Source organism: Vipera ursinii, assembly GCF_947247035.1.
Source record: "Vipera ursinii genome assembly, contig: SUPER_Z_unloc_1, whole genome shotgun sequence".
NCBI classification, from domain to species: Eukaryota; Metazoa; Chordata; class Lepidosauria; order Squamata; family Viperidae; genus Vipera; species Vipera ursinii.
This window is the reverse complement of record NW_028148449.1, coordinates 764790-777289: the sequence shown is the minus strand read 5'-3', so window position 1 is coordinate 777289 and position 12500 is coordinate 764790. Positions and strand designations below refer to the sequence as shown.

The 12500-nt window shown below is 57.7% G+C and overlaps 1 protein-coding gene and 1 long non-coding RNA gene across 2 annotated transcripts in view; one reads left to right on the top strand and one right to left on the bottom strand.

The window, feature by feature from the left end:
• The window catches only part of RARRES2 (retinoic acid receptor responder 2), an 8467-nt gene extending 8122 nt beyond the window's left edge, over positions 1 to 345 (bottom strand). The window contains exon 1 of the mRNA XM_083380017.1: positions 100 to 345. Within this exon, the coding sequence (XP_083236143.1) occupies positions 100 to 270 (171 nt within the window). The 5' untranslated portion in view covers positions 271 to 345. The remainder of the gene's footprint in view (positions 1 to 99) is intronic.
• Positions 1 to 12500, top strand: part of LOC310650467 — a 376544-nt gene that overhangs the window by 10282 nt on the left and 353762 nt on the right. The window lies entirely within an intron of this gene.

Genomic DNA, 12500 nt, shown 5'->3' with positions numbered 1-12500 from the left:
CACGCACACACGCACCCCTCCCGTTCCTCCCCCTCCCCGGTGGGAATCCTCCAGCCCCCTCCCACGCGTGTCGAAACACATCCACACGTGCAAACGCACCTCCACCAATTCTCGGGCCGTCTCCCCCAGGAAAGCCGCCTGGACCAGGCTCCGCCCGTGGAAATCCTCCAGCACCTGGTCCAGCGCCGCCTGCAGGGCGGGCAGCCGGCCGGCGGCCTCACTCAGGACTAGCAGCCCGGCGAGGCAGAGCAGCAGGCGGCAGCGGAACATGGTCGCGGTCGTCGTCGTCCCTGGCGGTCTATGGCCCGCAAGGCGGCTCTTCCTCCGCCTAGCGGCCGGCGGAGGCGGGACCACGGCCGCCCTTGTTTACCGCGGGGAGGGGGCAAAGTCCAGGCCGCCGCGCCCACCAGGCGGAAGGGACCCCGGGAGGTCGTCTAGTCCAGCCCGCTGCTAGAGCAAGACATCCTTATATAGAATCATGGAATGACAAGAGTCGGAAGGGACTCTAGAGGTCGTCTAGTCCAGCCCGCTGCTCCAGCAGCAGAACATTACAGACTGAGAGTCGGAAGGGACCCTGGAGGTCGTCTAGTCTAGCCCGCTGCTCCGGCAGGAGAATGGGACAGACTCAGAGTCGGAAGGGACCCTAGAGGTCATCTAGTCCAGCCCGCTGCTGGAGCAAGACATCCTTCTATAGAATCACGGAATGACAAGAGTTGGAAGGGACTCTAGAGGTCATCTAGTCCAGCCCGCTGCTCCGGCATGACAACGGGACAGAATCGAGAGTCGGAAGGGACCCTGGAGGTCCTCTAGTCCAGCCCGCTGCTGCAGCAGGAAAACGGGACAGACTCAGAGTCGGAAGGGAGCCCTGGAGGTTGTCTAGTCCAGGCCGCTGCTCCGGCAGGAGAACATTACAGACTCAGAGTCAGAAGGGAGCCCTGGAGGTTGTCTAGTCCAGCCCGCTGCTAGAGCAAGACATCCTTATATAGAATCATGGAATGACAAGAGTCGGAAGGGACTCTAGAGGTCGTCTAGTCCAGCCCGCTGCTCCGGCATGACAACGGGACAGAATCGAGAGTCGGAAGGGACCCTGGAGGTCCTCTAGTCCAGGCCGCTGCTCCGGCAGGAGAACATTACAGACTCAGAGTCAGAAGGGAGCCCTGGAGGTTGTCTAGTCCAGCCCGCTGCTAGAGCAAGACATCCTTATATAGAATCATGGAATGACAAGAGTCGGAAGGGACTCTAGAGGTCGTCTAGTCCAGCCCGCTGCTCCAGCAGCAGAACATTACAGACTGAGAGTCGGAAGGGACCCTGGAGGTCGTCTAGTCTAGCCCGCTGCTCCGGCAGGAGAATGGGACAGACTCAGAGTCGGAAGGGACCCTAGAGGTCATCTAGTACAGCCCGCTGCTGGAGCAAGACATCCTTCTATAGAATCACGGAATGACAAGAGTTGGAAGGGACTCTAGAGGTCATCTAGTCCAGCCCGCTGCTCCGGCATGACAACGGGACAGAATCGAGAGTCGGAAGGGACCCTGGAGGTCCTCTAGTCCAGCCCGCTGCTGCAGCAGGAAAACGGGACAGACTCAGAGTCGGAAGGGAGCCCTGGAGGTTGTCTAGTCCAGGCCGCTGCTCCGGCAGGAGAACATTACAGACTCAGAGTCAGAAGGGAGCCCTGGAGGTTGTCTAGTCCAGCCCGCTGCTAGAGCAAGACATCCTTATATAGAATCATGGAATGACAAGAGTCGGAAGGGACTCTAGAGGTCGTCTAGTCCAGCCCGCTGCTCCAGCAGCAGAACATTACAGACTGAGAGTCGGAAGGGACCCTGGAGGTCGTCTAGTCTAGGCCGCTGCTCCGGCAGGAGAATGGGACAGACTCAGAGTCGGAAGGGACCCTAGAGGTCATCTAGTACAGCCCGCTGCTGGAGCAAGACATCCTTCTATAGAATCACGGAATGACAAGAGTTGGAAGGGACTCTAGAGGTCATCTAGTCCAGCCCGCTGCTCCGGCATGACAACGGGACAGAATCGAGAGTCGGAAGGGACCCTGGAGGTCCTCTAGTCCAGCCCGCTGCTGCAGCAGGAAAACGGGACAGACTCAGAGTCGGAAGGGAGCCCTGGAGGTTGTCTAGTCCAGGCCGCTGCTCCGGCAGGAGAACATTACAGACTCAGAGTCAGAAGGGAGCCCTGGAGGTTGTCTAGTCCAGCCCGCTGCTAGAGCAAGACATCCTTATATAGAATCATGGAATGACAAGAGTCGGAAGGGACTCTAGAGGTCGTCTAGTCCAGCCCGCTGCTCCAGCAGCAGAACATTACAGACTGAGAGTCGGAAGGGACCCTGGAGGTCGTCTAGTCTAGCCCGCTGCTCCGGCAGGAGAATGGGACAGACTCAGAGTCGGAAGGGACCCTAGAGGTCATCTAGTCCAGCCCGCTGCTGGAGCAAGACATCCTTCTATAGAATCACGGAATGACAAGAGTTGGAAGGGACTCTAGAGGTCATCTAGTCCAGCCCGCTGCTCCGGCATGACAACGGGACAGAATCGAGAGTCGGAAGGGACCCTGGAGGTCCTCTAGTCCAGCCCGCTGCTGCAGCAGGAAAACGGGACAGACTCAGAGTCGGAAGGGAGCCCTGGAGGTTGTCTAGTCCAGGCCGCTGCTCCGGCAGGAGAACATTACAGACTCAGAGTCAGAAGGGAGCCCTGGAGGTTGTCTAGTCCAGCCCGCTGCTAGAGCAAGACATCCTTATATAGAATCATGGAATGACAAGAGTCGGAAGGGACTCTAGAGGTCGTCTAGTCCAGCCCGCTGCTCCGGCATGACAACGGGACAGAATCGAGAGTCGGAAGGGACCCTGGAGGTCCTCTAGTCCAGGCCGCTGCTCCGGCAGGAGAACATTACAGACTCAGAGTCAGAAGGGAGCCCTGGAGGTTGTCTAGTCCAGCCCGCTGCTAGAGCAAGACATCCTTATATAGAATCATGGAATGACAAGAGTCGGAAGGGACTCTAGAGGTCGTCTAGTCCAGCCCGCTGCTCCAGCAGCAGAACATTACAGACTGAGAGTCGGAAGGGACCCTGGAGGTCGTCTAGTCTAGCCCGCTGCTCCGGCAGGAGAATGGGACAGACTCAGAGTCGGAAGGGACCCTAGAGGTCATCTAGTACAGCCCGCTGCTGGAGCAAGACATCCTTCTATAGAATCACGGAATGACAAGAGTTGGAAGGGACTCTAGAGGTCATCTAGTCCAGCCCGCTGCTCCGGCATGACAACGGGACAGAATCGAGAGTCGGAAGGGACCCTGGAGGTCCTCTAGTCCAGCCCGCTGCTGCAGCAGGAAAACGGGACAGACTCAGAGTCGGAAGGGAGCCCTGGAGGTTGTCTAGTCCAGGCCGCTGCTCCGGCAGGAGAACATTACAGACTCAGAGTCAGAAGGGAGCCCTGGAGGTTGTCTAGTCCAGCCCGCTGCTAGAGCAAGACATCCTTATATAGAATCATGGAATGACAAGAGTCGGAAGGGACTCTAGAGGTCGTCTAGTCCAGCCCGCTGCTCCAGCAGCAGAACATTACAGACTGAGAGTCGGAAGGGACCCTGGAGGTCGTCTAGTCTAGGCCGCTGCTCCGGCAGGAGAATGGGACAGACTCAGAGTCGGAAGGGACCCTAGAGGTCATCTAGTACAGCCCGCTGCTGGAGCAAGACATCCTTCTATAGAATCACGGAATGACAAGAGTTGGAAGGGACTCTAGAGGTCATCTAGTCCAGCCCGCTGCTCCGGCATGACAACGGGACAGAATCGAGAGTCGGAAGGGACCCTGGAGGTCCTCTAGTCCAGCCCGCTGCTGCAGCAGGAAAACGGGACAGACTCAGAGTCGGAAGGGAGCCCTGGAGGTTGTCTAGTCCAGGCCGCTGCTCCGGCAGGAGAACATTACAGACTCAGAGTCAGAAGGGAGCCCTGGAGGTTGTCTAGTCCAGCCCGCTGCTAGAGCAAGACATCCTTATATAGAATCATGGAATGACAAGAGTCGGAAGGGACTCTAGAGGTCGTCTAGTCCAGCCCGCTGCTCCAGCAGCAGAACATTACAGACTGAGAGTCGGAAGGGACCCTGGAGGTCGTCTAGTCTAGGCCGCTGCTCCGGCAGGAGAATGGGACAGACTCAGAGTCGGAAGGGACCCTAGAGGTCATCTAGTACAGCCCGCTGCTGGAGCAAGACATCCTTCTATAGAATCACGGAATGACAAGAGTTGGAAGGGACTCTAGAGGTCATCTAGTCCAGCCCGCTGCTCCGGCATGACAACGGGACAGAATCGAGAGTCGGAAGGGACCCTGGAGGTCCTCTAGTCCAGCCCGCTGCTGCAGCAGGAAAACGGGACAGACTCAGAGTCGGAAGGGAGCCCTGGAGGTTGTCTAGTCCAGGCCGCTGCTCCGGCAGGAGAACATTACAGACTCAGAGTCAGAAGGGAGCCCTGGAGGTTGTCTAGTCCAGCCCGCTGCTAGAGCAAGACATCCTTATATAGAATCATGGAATGACAAGAGTCGGAAGGGACTCTAGAGGTCGTCTAGTCCAGCCCGCTGCTCCAGCAGCAGAACATTACAGACTGAGAGTCGGAAGGGACCCTGGAGGTCGTCTAGTCTAGGCCGCTGCTCCGGCAGGAGAATGGGACAGACTCAGAGTCGGAAGGGACCCTAGAGGTCATCTAGTACAGCCCTCTGCTGGAGCAAGACATCCTTTATATAGAATCACGGAATGACAAGAGTCGGAAGGAACTCTAGAGGTCATCTAGTCCAGCCCGCTGATCCAGCAGGAGAACGGGACGGAATCGAGAGTCGGAAGGGAGCCCTGGAGGTCGTCTAGTCCAGCCCGCTGCTCCAGCAGGAGAACGGGACAGACTCAGAGTCGGAAGGGACCGCTGGAGGTCATCTAGTCCAGCCCGCTGAACGGGACAGACTCAAAGTTGGAAGGGAGCCCTGGAGGTCGTCTAGTCCAGCCCGCTGCTCCAGCAGGACAACGGGACAGAATCGAGAGTCAGAAGGGAGCCCGGGAGGTCGTCTAGTCCAGTCCGCTGCTCCGGCAGCAGAACATTACAGACTCAGAGTCGGAAGGGACCCTGGAGGTCGTCTAGTCCAGCCCGCTGCTCCAGCAGCAGAACATTAATGACTCAGAGTCGGAAGGGACCCTGGAGGTCATCTAGTCCAGCCCGCTGCTCCAGCAGGAGAACAGGACAGTCGGAAGGGACCCCTGGAGGTTGTCTAGTCCAGCCCGCTAAACAGGACAGACGCAGAGTTGGAAGGGAGCCCTGGAGGTTGTCTAGTCCAGCCCGCTGCTCCAGCAGGAGAATGGGACAGACTCAGAGTCGGAAGGGAGCCCTGGAGGTCATCTAGTCCAGCCCGTTGCTCCAGCAGGAGAATGGGACAGAATCGAGCGTCGGAAGGGATCACTGGAGGTCGTCTAGTCCAGCCCGCTGCTCCAGCAGCAGAACATTACAGACTCAGAGTCGGAAGGGAGTCCTGGAGGTCGTCTAGTCCAGCCCGCTGCTCCGGCAGGAAAATGGGACAGACTCAGAGTTGGAAGGGACCCCTGGAGGTCGTCTAGTCCAGCCCACTAAACAGGACAGACGCAGAGTTGGAAGGGAGCCCTGGAGGTCGTCTAGTCCAGCCCGCTGCTCCAGCAGAAGAATGGGACAGACTCTGAGTCGGAAGGGAGCCGTGGAGGTCGTCTAGTCCAGCCCGCTGCTTCAGCAGGCGAACGCACGGAATCGAGTCGGAAGGGACCCCTGGAGGTCGTCTAGTCCAGCCCGCTGCTCCGGCAGCAGAACATTACAGACTCCAAGTCGGATGGGAGCCCTGGAGGTTGTCTAGTCCAGCCCGCTGCTCCGGCAGCAGAACATTATAGACTCAGAGTCGGAAGGGATCCTAGAGGTCGTCTAGTCTAGCCCGCTACTCCGGCAGGAGAACAGGACAGAATTGAGAGTCGGAAGGGATCCCTGGAGGTTGTCTAGTCCAGCCCGCTGCTCCAGCAGGAGAACGGGACAGACTCAGAGTCGGAAGGGAGCCCTAGAGGTCGTCTAGTCCAGCCCGCTGTTCCGGAAGCAGAACGGGACAGAATCGAGAGCCAGAAGGGACCCCTGGAGGTTGTCTAGTCCAGCCCGCTGCTAGAGCAAGACAACCATATATAGAATCACGGAATGACAAGAGTCGGAAGGGACTCTAGAGGTCATCTAGTCCAGACTGCTGCTCCAGCAGGAGAGCGGGACAGACTCAGAGTCGGAAGGGAACCCTGGAGGTCGTCTAGTCCAGCCCGCTGCTAGAGAAAGACATCCTTATATAGAATCACGGAATGACAAGAGTCGGAAGGGACTCTAGAGGTCATCTAGTCCAGCCCGCTGCTCCAGCAGGAGAACTTCACAGAATCACAGAGTCGGAAGGGAGCCCTGGAGGTCATCTAGTCCAGCCCGCTGCTCCAGCAGCAGAACATTACAGACTCAGAGTCGGAAGGGAGCCCTGGAGGTTGTCTAGTCCAGCCCGCTGCTCCGGCAGGACAACGGGACAGACTCAAGACTCGGAAGGGACCCTGGAGGTCGTCTAGTCCAACCCGCTGCTGGACCAGGACATCCTTATATAGAATCACGGAACGACAAGAGTTGGAAGGGACCCTGGAGTTCATCTAGTCCATCCCCCTGCTCAAGCAGGAGAACTTCACAGAATCACAGAGTTGGAAGGGACTCTGGAGGTCCTCTAGTCCAGCCCCCTGCTCAAGCAGGAGAACGTGACCGAATCATAGAATGACAAAAGTTGGAAGGGACTTCGGAGGTCATCTAGTCCAACCCCCTGCTCAAGCAGGAGAACGTGACTGAATCATAGAATATACAAGAGTTGGAAGGGACTCTGGAGGTCCTCTAGTCCAGCCCGCTGCTCCAGCAGGATAACTTGACAGAATCACAGAATGACAAGAGTTGGAAGGTACCTCAGAGGTCATCTAGTCCAACCCCCTGCTTGAGCAAGAGAACTTGACAGAATCAGAGTTGGAAGGGACCCTCGAGGTCATCTAGTCCAGCCCGCTGCTCCAGCAGGAGAACCTAGTCCAACCCACTGCTGGAGCAGGGCATCCTTATAGAATCAGAGAATGCCAAAGTCAGAAGGCACCCTGGAGGTCAGCTAGTCCAACCCTCTTCTCGAGCAGGACAACCTGACGGAATCACAGAATGACAAGAGTCGGAAGGAACCTCGGAGATCATCTAGTCCAACCCCCTGCCCGAGCAAGAGAACTTCACACAATCACAGAATGACAAGAGACGGGACTCTAGAGGTCATCTAGTCCAGCCCCCTACTGGAGCAGGAGAACTTCATAGAATCAGAGAATAACAGAGACGGATGGATATTTCTCAATTCCCAAGGCTTTAAGAAAAGACATCAATTCCCAGAATCCCCCGGCTGGTCTGAATGGGCTTTGACAGACAGAATCCCCCAGTTGCCAATGGGGAGTTCGATTCCCATAATTCCCCAGCCGGCACCGGTGGATTTTTAACCCCCAGAATCTCCAGTTGGTGGACTTCTACTCAACTTCAATTCCCAGAATGCCCCAGCCGGCAAAGGGGGGGGAGGAGGGAAAAACCCGACTTGACTTTGACTCCCAGAATTCCCTAGCTGGCATGGCTGGATTTCGACTCCCAGCATCCCCAGCTGGTGGACTTCACCCGGGCTTGAGTTCGGTTCCCAGTCCCCCAGCCGCCGGTGGTGGGCGTTCCGACTCCCAGAATCCCCCAGCAGGTGTGGGTAGATTGCGGCTCCCACAAGCCGGAGTGAGTGGACTTCAACTCCCAGAATCCCCAGCCGGCATGGGTGGACTTCCAACTCCTAGAATCCCACAGCAGGTGTGGGTGGCCTTTAATTCCCAGAATCCCCAGCTCTTGGACTTCGACTGGACTTGAGTTCGATTCCCAGAATCCCCCAGCTGGTGTGAATAATAATAATAATAATAATAATAATAATAATAATAATAATAATAATAATAATAATAATAATAATACGGTTGGAAAGGACCTCGGAGGTCATCTAATCCAACCCCTGCTCGGGCAAGAAACCCTATGTAGATTTTTGACTTCCAGAATCCCCCAGCAGGTGTGGGTGGCCTTTAATTCCCAGAATCCCCAGCTCTCGGACTTCGACTGGACTTGAGTTAGATTCCCAGAATCCCCCCAGCTGGTGTGAATAATAATAATAATAATAATAATAATAATAATAATAATAATAATAATAATAATAATAATAATAATAATAATATAATAATAAAAATAATAAAAATAAAAATAATAATACGGTTGGAAGGGACCTTGGAGGTCATCTAATCAAACCCCCTGCTCGGGCAGGAAACCCTATGTAGATTTTTGACTTCCTGAATCCCCCAGGAGGTGTGGGTGGCCTTCAATTCCCAGAATCCCCAGCTCTTGGACTTCGACTGGACTTGAGTTCGATTCCCAGAATCCCCCAGCTGTTGTGAAGAATGATGATGATGATGATACGGTTGGAAGGGACCTTGGAGGTCATCTAATCCAACCCCCTGTTGGGGCAGGAAACCCTATGTAGATTTTTGACTCCCAGAATCCCCCAGCAGGTGTGGGTGGCCTTTAATTCCCAGAATCCCCAGCTCTCGGAAGTCGACTGGACTTATTTTTTATTTTAATTCCATTTATATCCCGCCCTTCTCCGAAGACTCAGGGCGGCTTACAAGCTTAGCAGTAGTTCTGGGTTCCCAGAATCCCCCAGCCGGCGTGGGTAGATTTTTTTTGACTCCCAGAATCCCCCAGCGGGTGTGGGTAGATTGCGGCTCCCACAATCCCTCAGCCGGAGCGAGTGGGCTTCCAACTCCCACAATGGGCAAGCACGGATTTTCCGCTCCCAGAATTCCCCACCCACCCCGACGCAGCTGGGGGATTCTGGGAGTCGACGAGCCCCCGCCCATCTGAAAAAGATCCGAGGTTGAGAAATCTGGCCCAACAGGGCAGAGTTCAGATCCCCGGCGCAGCCTTTGGATTACAGAGCCCATGCTTCCCCGCTAGGATGGCGGCGGATCCGGCCCAGCGGGAACCAACGAGGCCTTGCCTTCTGAGAGGCCTAGATTTGGGGAAAGCCTCGCGTAGGAAGCCTGCGGCCTTCGAGCGAGGAACTACCCTTCCCAGAGAGCCGCGCGAGAGAAAGGGGGGGTTAAAAGAAGGGAGGGAGAGAGAGAGAGAGGGCGGGCGGAAAAGTGCTCCTATCTCGCGAGATTTCCCTCAGCGACTTGCGTGGTTTGTCTTTGTGTGTGTGTGTGTGTGTGTGTGTTTATTTGTGCAGTGGCTGCCCACCGACCCAGAACTCTCTTTCCCGTCAGGCCGCGCGGGGGCGGACGTCACGTCGCGGCGCGCCGAGCAAAAGCGCGCTCGGAAACGCGTCGGCCCAGCGTCCTCGGCCGCGTCCGCTTCCGCTTCCTTTCATCCGGGTCTTCGGATGAGCAAACAACAATAATAACTGGGAGACCAAAAAAAAAAAAATCGAGAGAGAGAGAGAGAGAGAGAGAAAGCAAGCAAGCAAGCCTCGCCCCGTCCCCCCCCCGGAGAGGCTCTGCGCAGGCGCGCGCGGCGGGAGGGAGGGAGGGAGGAGGCGCGTGACGTCAGAGCGCGGTGAGGTCACCGCCCTGGCGCCGATGACGCGTGGGTGACGCGCCGCGCCTCCGCCACGGGGCCCGCGGAGCCGTCGCCGTTCTGTTGCTATGGCGACCCCGCCCGCCGGGTCAAGGGGTCACGGCGCGGCCTGGTGAGCGTCTGAGGGGGGGGGGGAAAGGAGGGAGGGGGGGGAAAGGAGGGAGGGGGGGGGCTCCGCGGCCGGGTGGGGGAGGGCGAGAGACTCACACGTGGCGGGAGGGAGGGAGGGAGGGAGGGGAGGAAGGCCAAGGCCCCGGCTGGGCCTACTCCGACGCCGAAGCCGGAGGGGTGAGGGGGGGGGCTTCGGGCCTGGCGGGCGGGGGAGGGAGGAGGGAGGGAGGGGAGGGGGTCCTGCTGCCCGAGGGAGGGAGGGAGGGGCAGCTTTTTTTGGGGGGGGAGGGGAGGATTTGAGGCGGGGGTCCTGCTCCTCAAGAGAAGGAGGGGCAGCTTTTTGGGGAGGGAGTTGGAGGCAGGCAGGGAGGGAGGGGCAGATTTTGGGGGGATTTGAAGGAGGGAGGGAGGGAGGGGCAGTTTGGGGGGAGGATTTGAGGAGGGGGTCCTGCTTCTCAAGAGAGGGAGGGAGGGGCAGATTTTTGGGGGGATTTGAGGGAGGGAGGGAGGGGCAGATTTTTTGGGGGATTTGAGGGAGGGAGGGAGGGGCAGATTTTGGGGGGATTTGAGGAGGGGGTCCTGCTTAAAAGAGAAAAGGCAGTTTTGGGGGGGATTTGAGGCAGGGAGGGGCAGATTTTGGGGGGATTTGAGGAGGGGGTCCTGCTTCAAAGAGAAAGGGCAGTTTTGGGGGGGGGATTTGAGGGAGGGAGGGGCAGATTTTGGGGGGATTTGAGGCGGGGGTCCTGCTTCCCAAGAGAGGGAGGGGCAGTTTTTTGGGGAGGGGGTTGGAGGCAGGCAGGGAGGGAGGGAGGGGCAGATTTTGGGGGGATTTGAGGAGGGGGTCCTGCTTCTCAAGAGAGAGGGGGGGCAGATTTTTTGGGGGGATTTGAAGGAGGGAGGGAGGGAGGGGCAGATTTTGGGGGGGATTTGAGGAGGGGGTCCTGCTTCCCAAGAGAGGAAGGGCAGTTTTTGAGGCAGGGAGGGAGGGAGGGGCAGATTTTGGGGGGATTTGAGGAGGGGGTCCTGCTTAAAAGAGAAAAGGCAGTTTTGGGGGGGATTTGAGGCAGGGAGGGGCAGATTTTGGGGGGATTTGAGGAGGGGGTCCTGCTTCAAAGAGAAAGGGCAGTTTTGGGGGGGGGATTTGAGGGAGGGAGGGGCAGATTTTGGGGGGATTTGAGGCGGGGGTCCTGCTTCCCAAGAGAGGGAGGGGCAGTTTTTTGGGGAGGGGGTTGGAGGCAGGCAGGGAGGGAGGGAGGGGCAGATTTTGGGGGGATTTGAGGAGGGGGTCCTGCTTCTCAAGAGAGAGGGGGGGGCAGATTTTTTGGGGGGGATTTGAAGGAGGGAGGGAGGGAGGGGCAGATTTTGGGGGGGATTTGAGGAGGGGGGTCCTGCTTCCCAAGAGAGGAAGGGCAGTTTTTGAGGCAGGGAGGGAGGGAGGGGCAGATTTTGGGGGGATTTGAGGAGGGGGTCCTGCTTAAAAGAGAAAAGGCAGTTTTGGGGGGATTTGAGGCAGGGAGGGGCAGATTTTGGGGGGATTTGAGGAGGGGGTCCTGCTTCAAAGAGAAAGGGCAGTTTTGGGGGGGGGATTTGAGGGAGGGAGGGGCAGATTTTGGGGGGATTTGAGGCGGGGGTCCTGCTTCCCAAGAGAGGGAGGGGCAGTTTTTTGGGGAGGGGGTTGGAGGCAGGCAGGGAGGGAGGGAGGGGCAGATTGGGGGGAGGATTTGAGGAGGGGGTCCTGCTTCTCAAGAGAGGGAGGGAGGGGCAGATTTTTTGGGGGGATTTGAAGGAGGGAGGGAGGGAGGGGCAGTTTGGGGGGAGGATTTGAGGAGGGGGTCCTGCTTCTCAAGAGAGGGAGGGAGGGGCAGATTTTTGGGGGGGATTTGAGGGAGGGAGGGAGGGGCAGATTTTGGGGGGGATTTGAGGAGGGGGTCCTGCTTCCCAAGAGAGGAAGGGCAGTTTTTGAGGCAGGGAGGGAGGGAGGGAGGGGCAGATTTTGGGGGGATTTGAGGAGGGGGTCCTGCTTAAAAGAGAAAGGGCAGTTTTGGGGGGGGGATTTGAGGCAGGGAGGGGCAGATTTTGGGGGGATTTGAGGAGGGGGTCCTGCTTCAAAGAGAAAGGGCAGTTTTGGGGGGGGGATTTGAGGGAGGGAGGGGCAGATTTTGGGGGGATTTGAGGCGGGGGTCCTGCTTCCCAAGAGAGGGAGGGGCAGCTTTTGGGGGGAGGGGGTTGGAGGCAGGCAGGGAGGGAGGGGCAGATTTTGGGGGGATTTGAGGAGGGGGTCCTGCTTCCCAAGAGAGGAGGGGCAGATTTTGGGGGGGATTTGAGGGAGGGAGGGGCAGATTTTGGGGAGGGATTTGAGGAGGGGGTCCTGCTTCTCAAGAGAGGGAGGGGCAGTTTGGGGGGAGGATTTGAGGAGGGGGTCCTGCTTCCCAAGAGAGAAAGGGCAGTTTTTGAGGGGGGTTTGAGGCAGGGAGGGAGGGGCAGATTTTGGGGGGATTTGAGGAGGGGGTCCTGCTTCAAAGAGAAAGGGCAGTTTTGGGGGGGGGATTTGAGGCAGGGAGGGGCAGATTTTGGGGGGATTTGAGGAGGGGGTCCTGCTTCAAAGAGAAAGGGCAGTTTTGGGGGGGATTTGAGGGAGGGAGGGGCAGATTTTGGGGGGATTTGAGGCGGGGGTCCTGCTTCCCAAGAGAGGGAGGGGCAGCTTTTGGGGGGAGGGGGTTGGAGGCA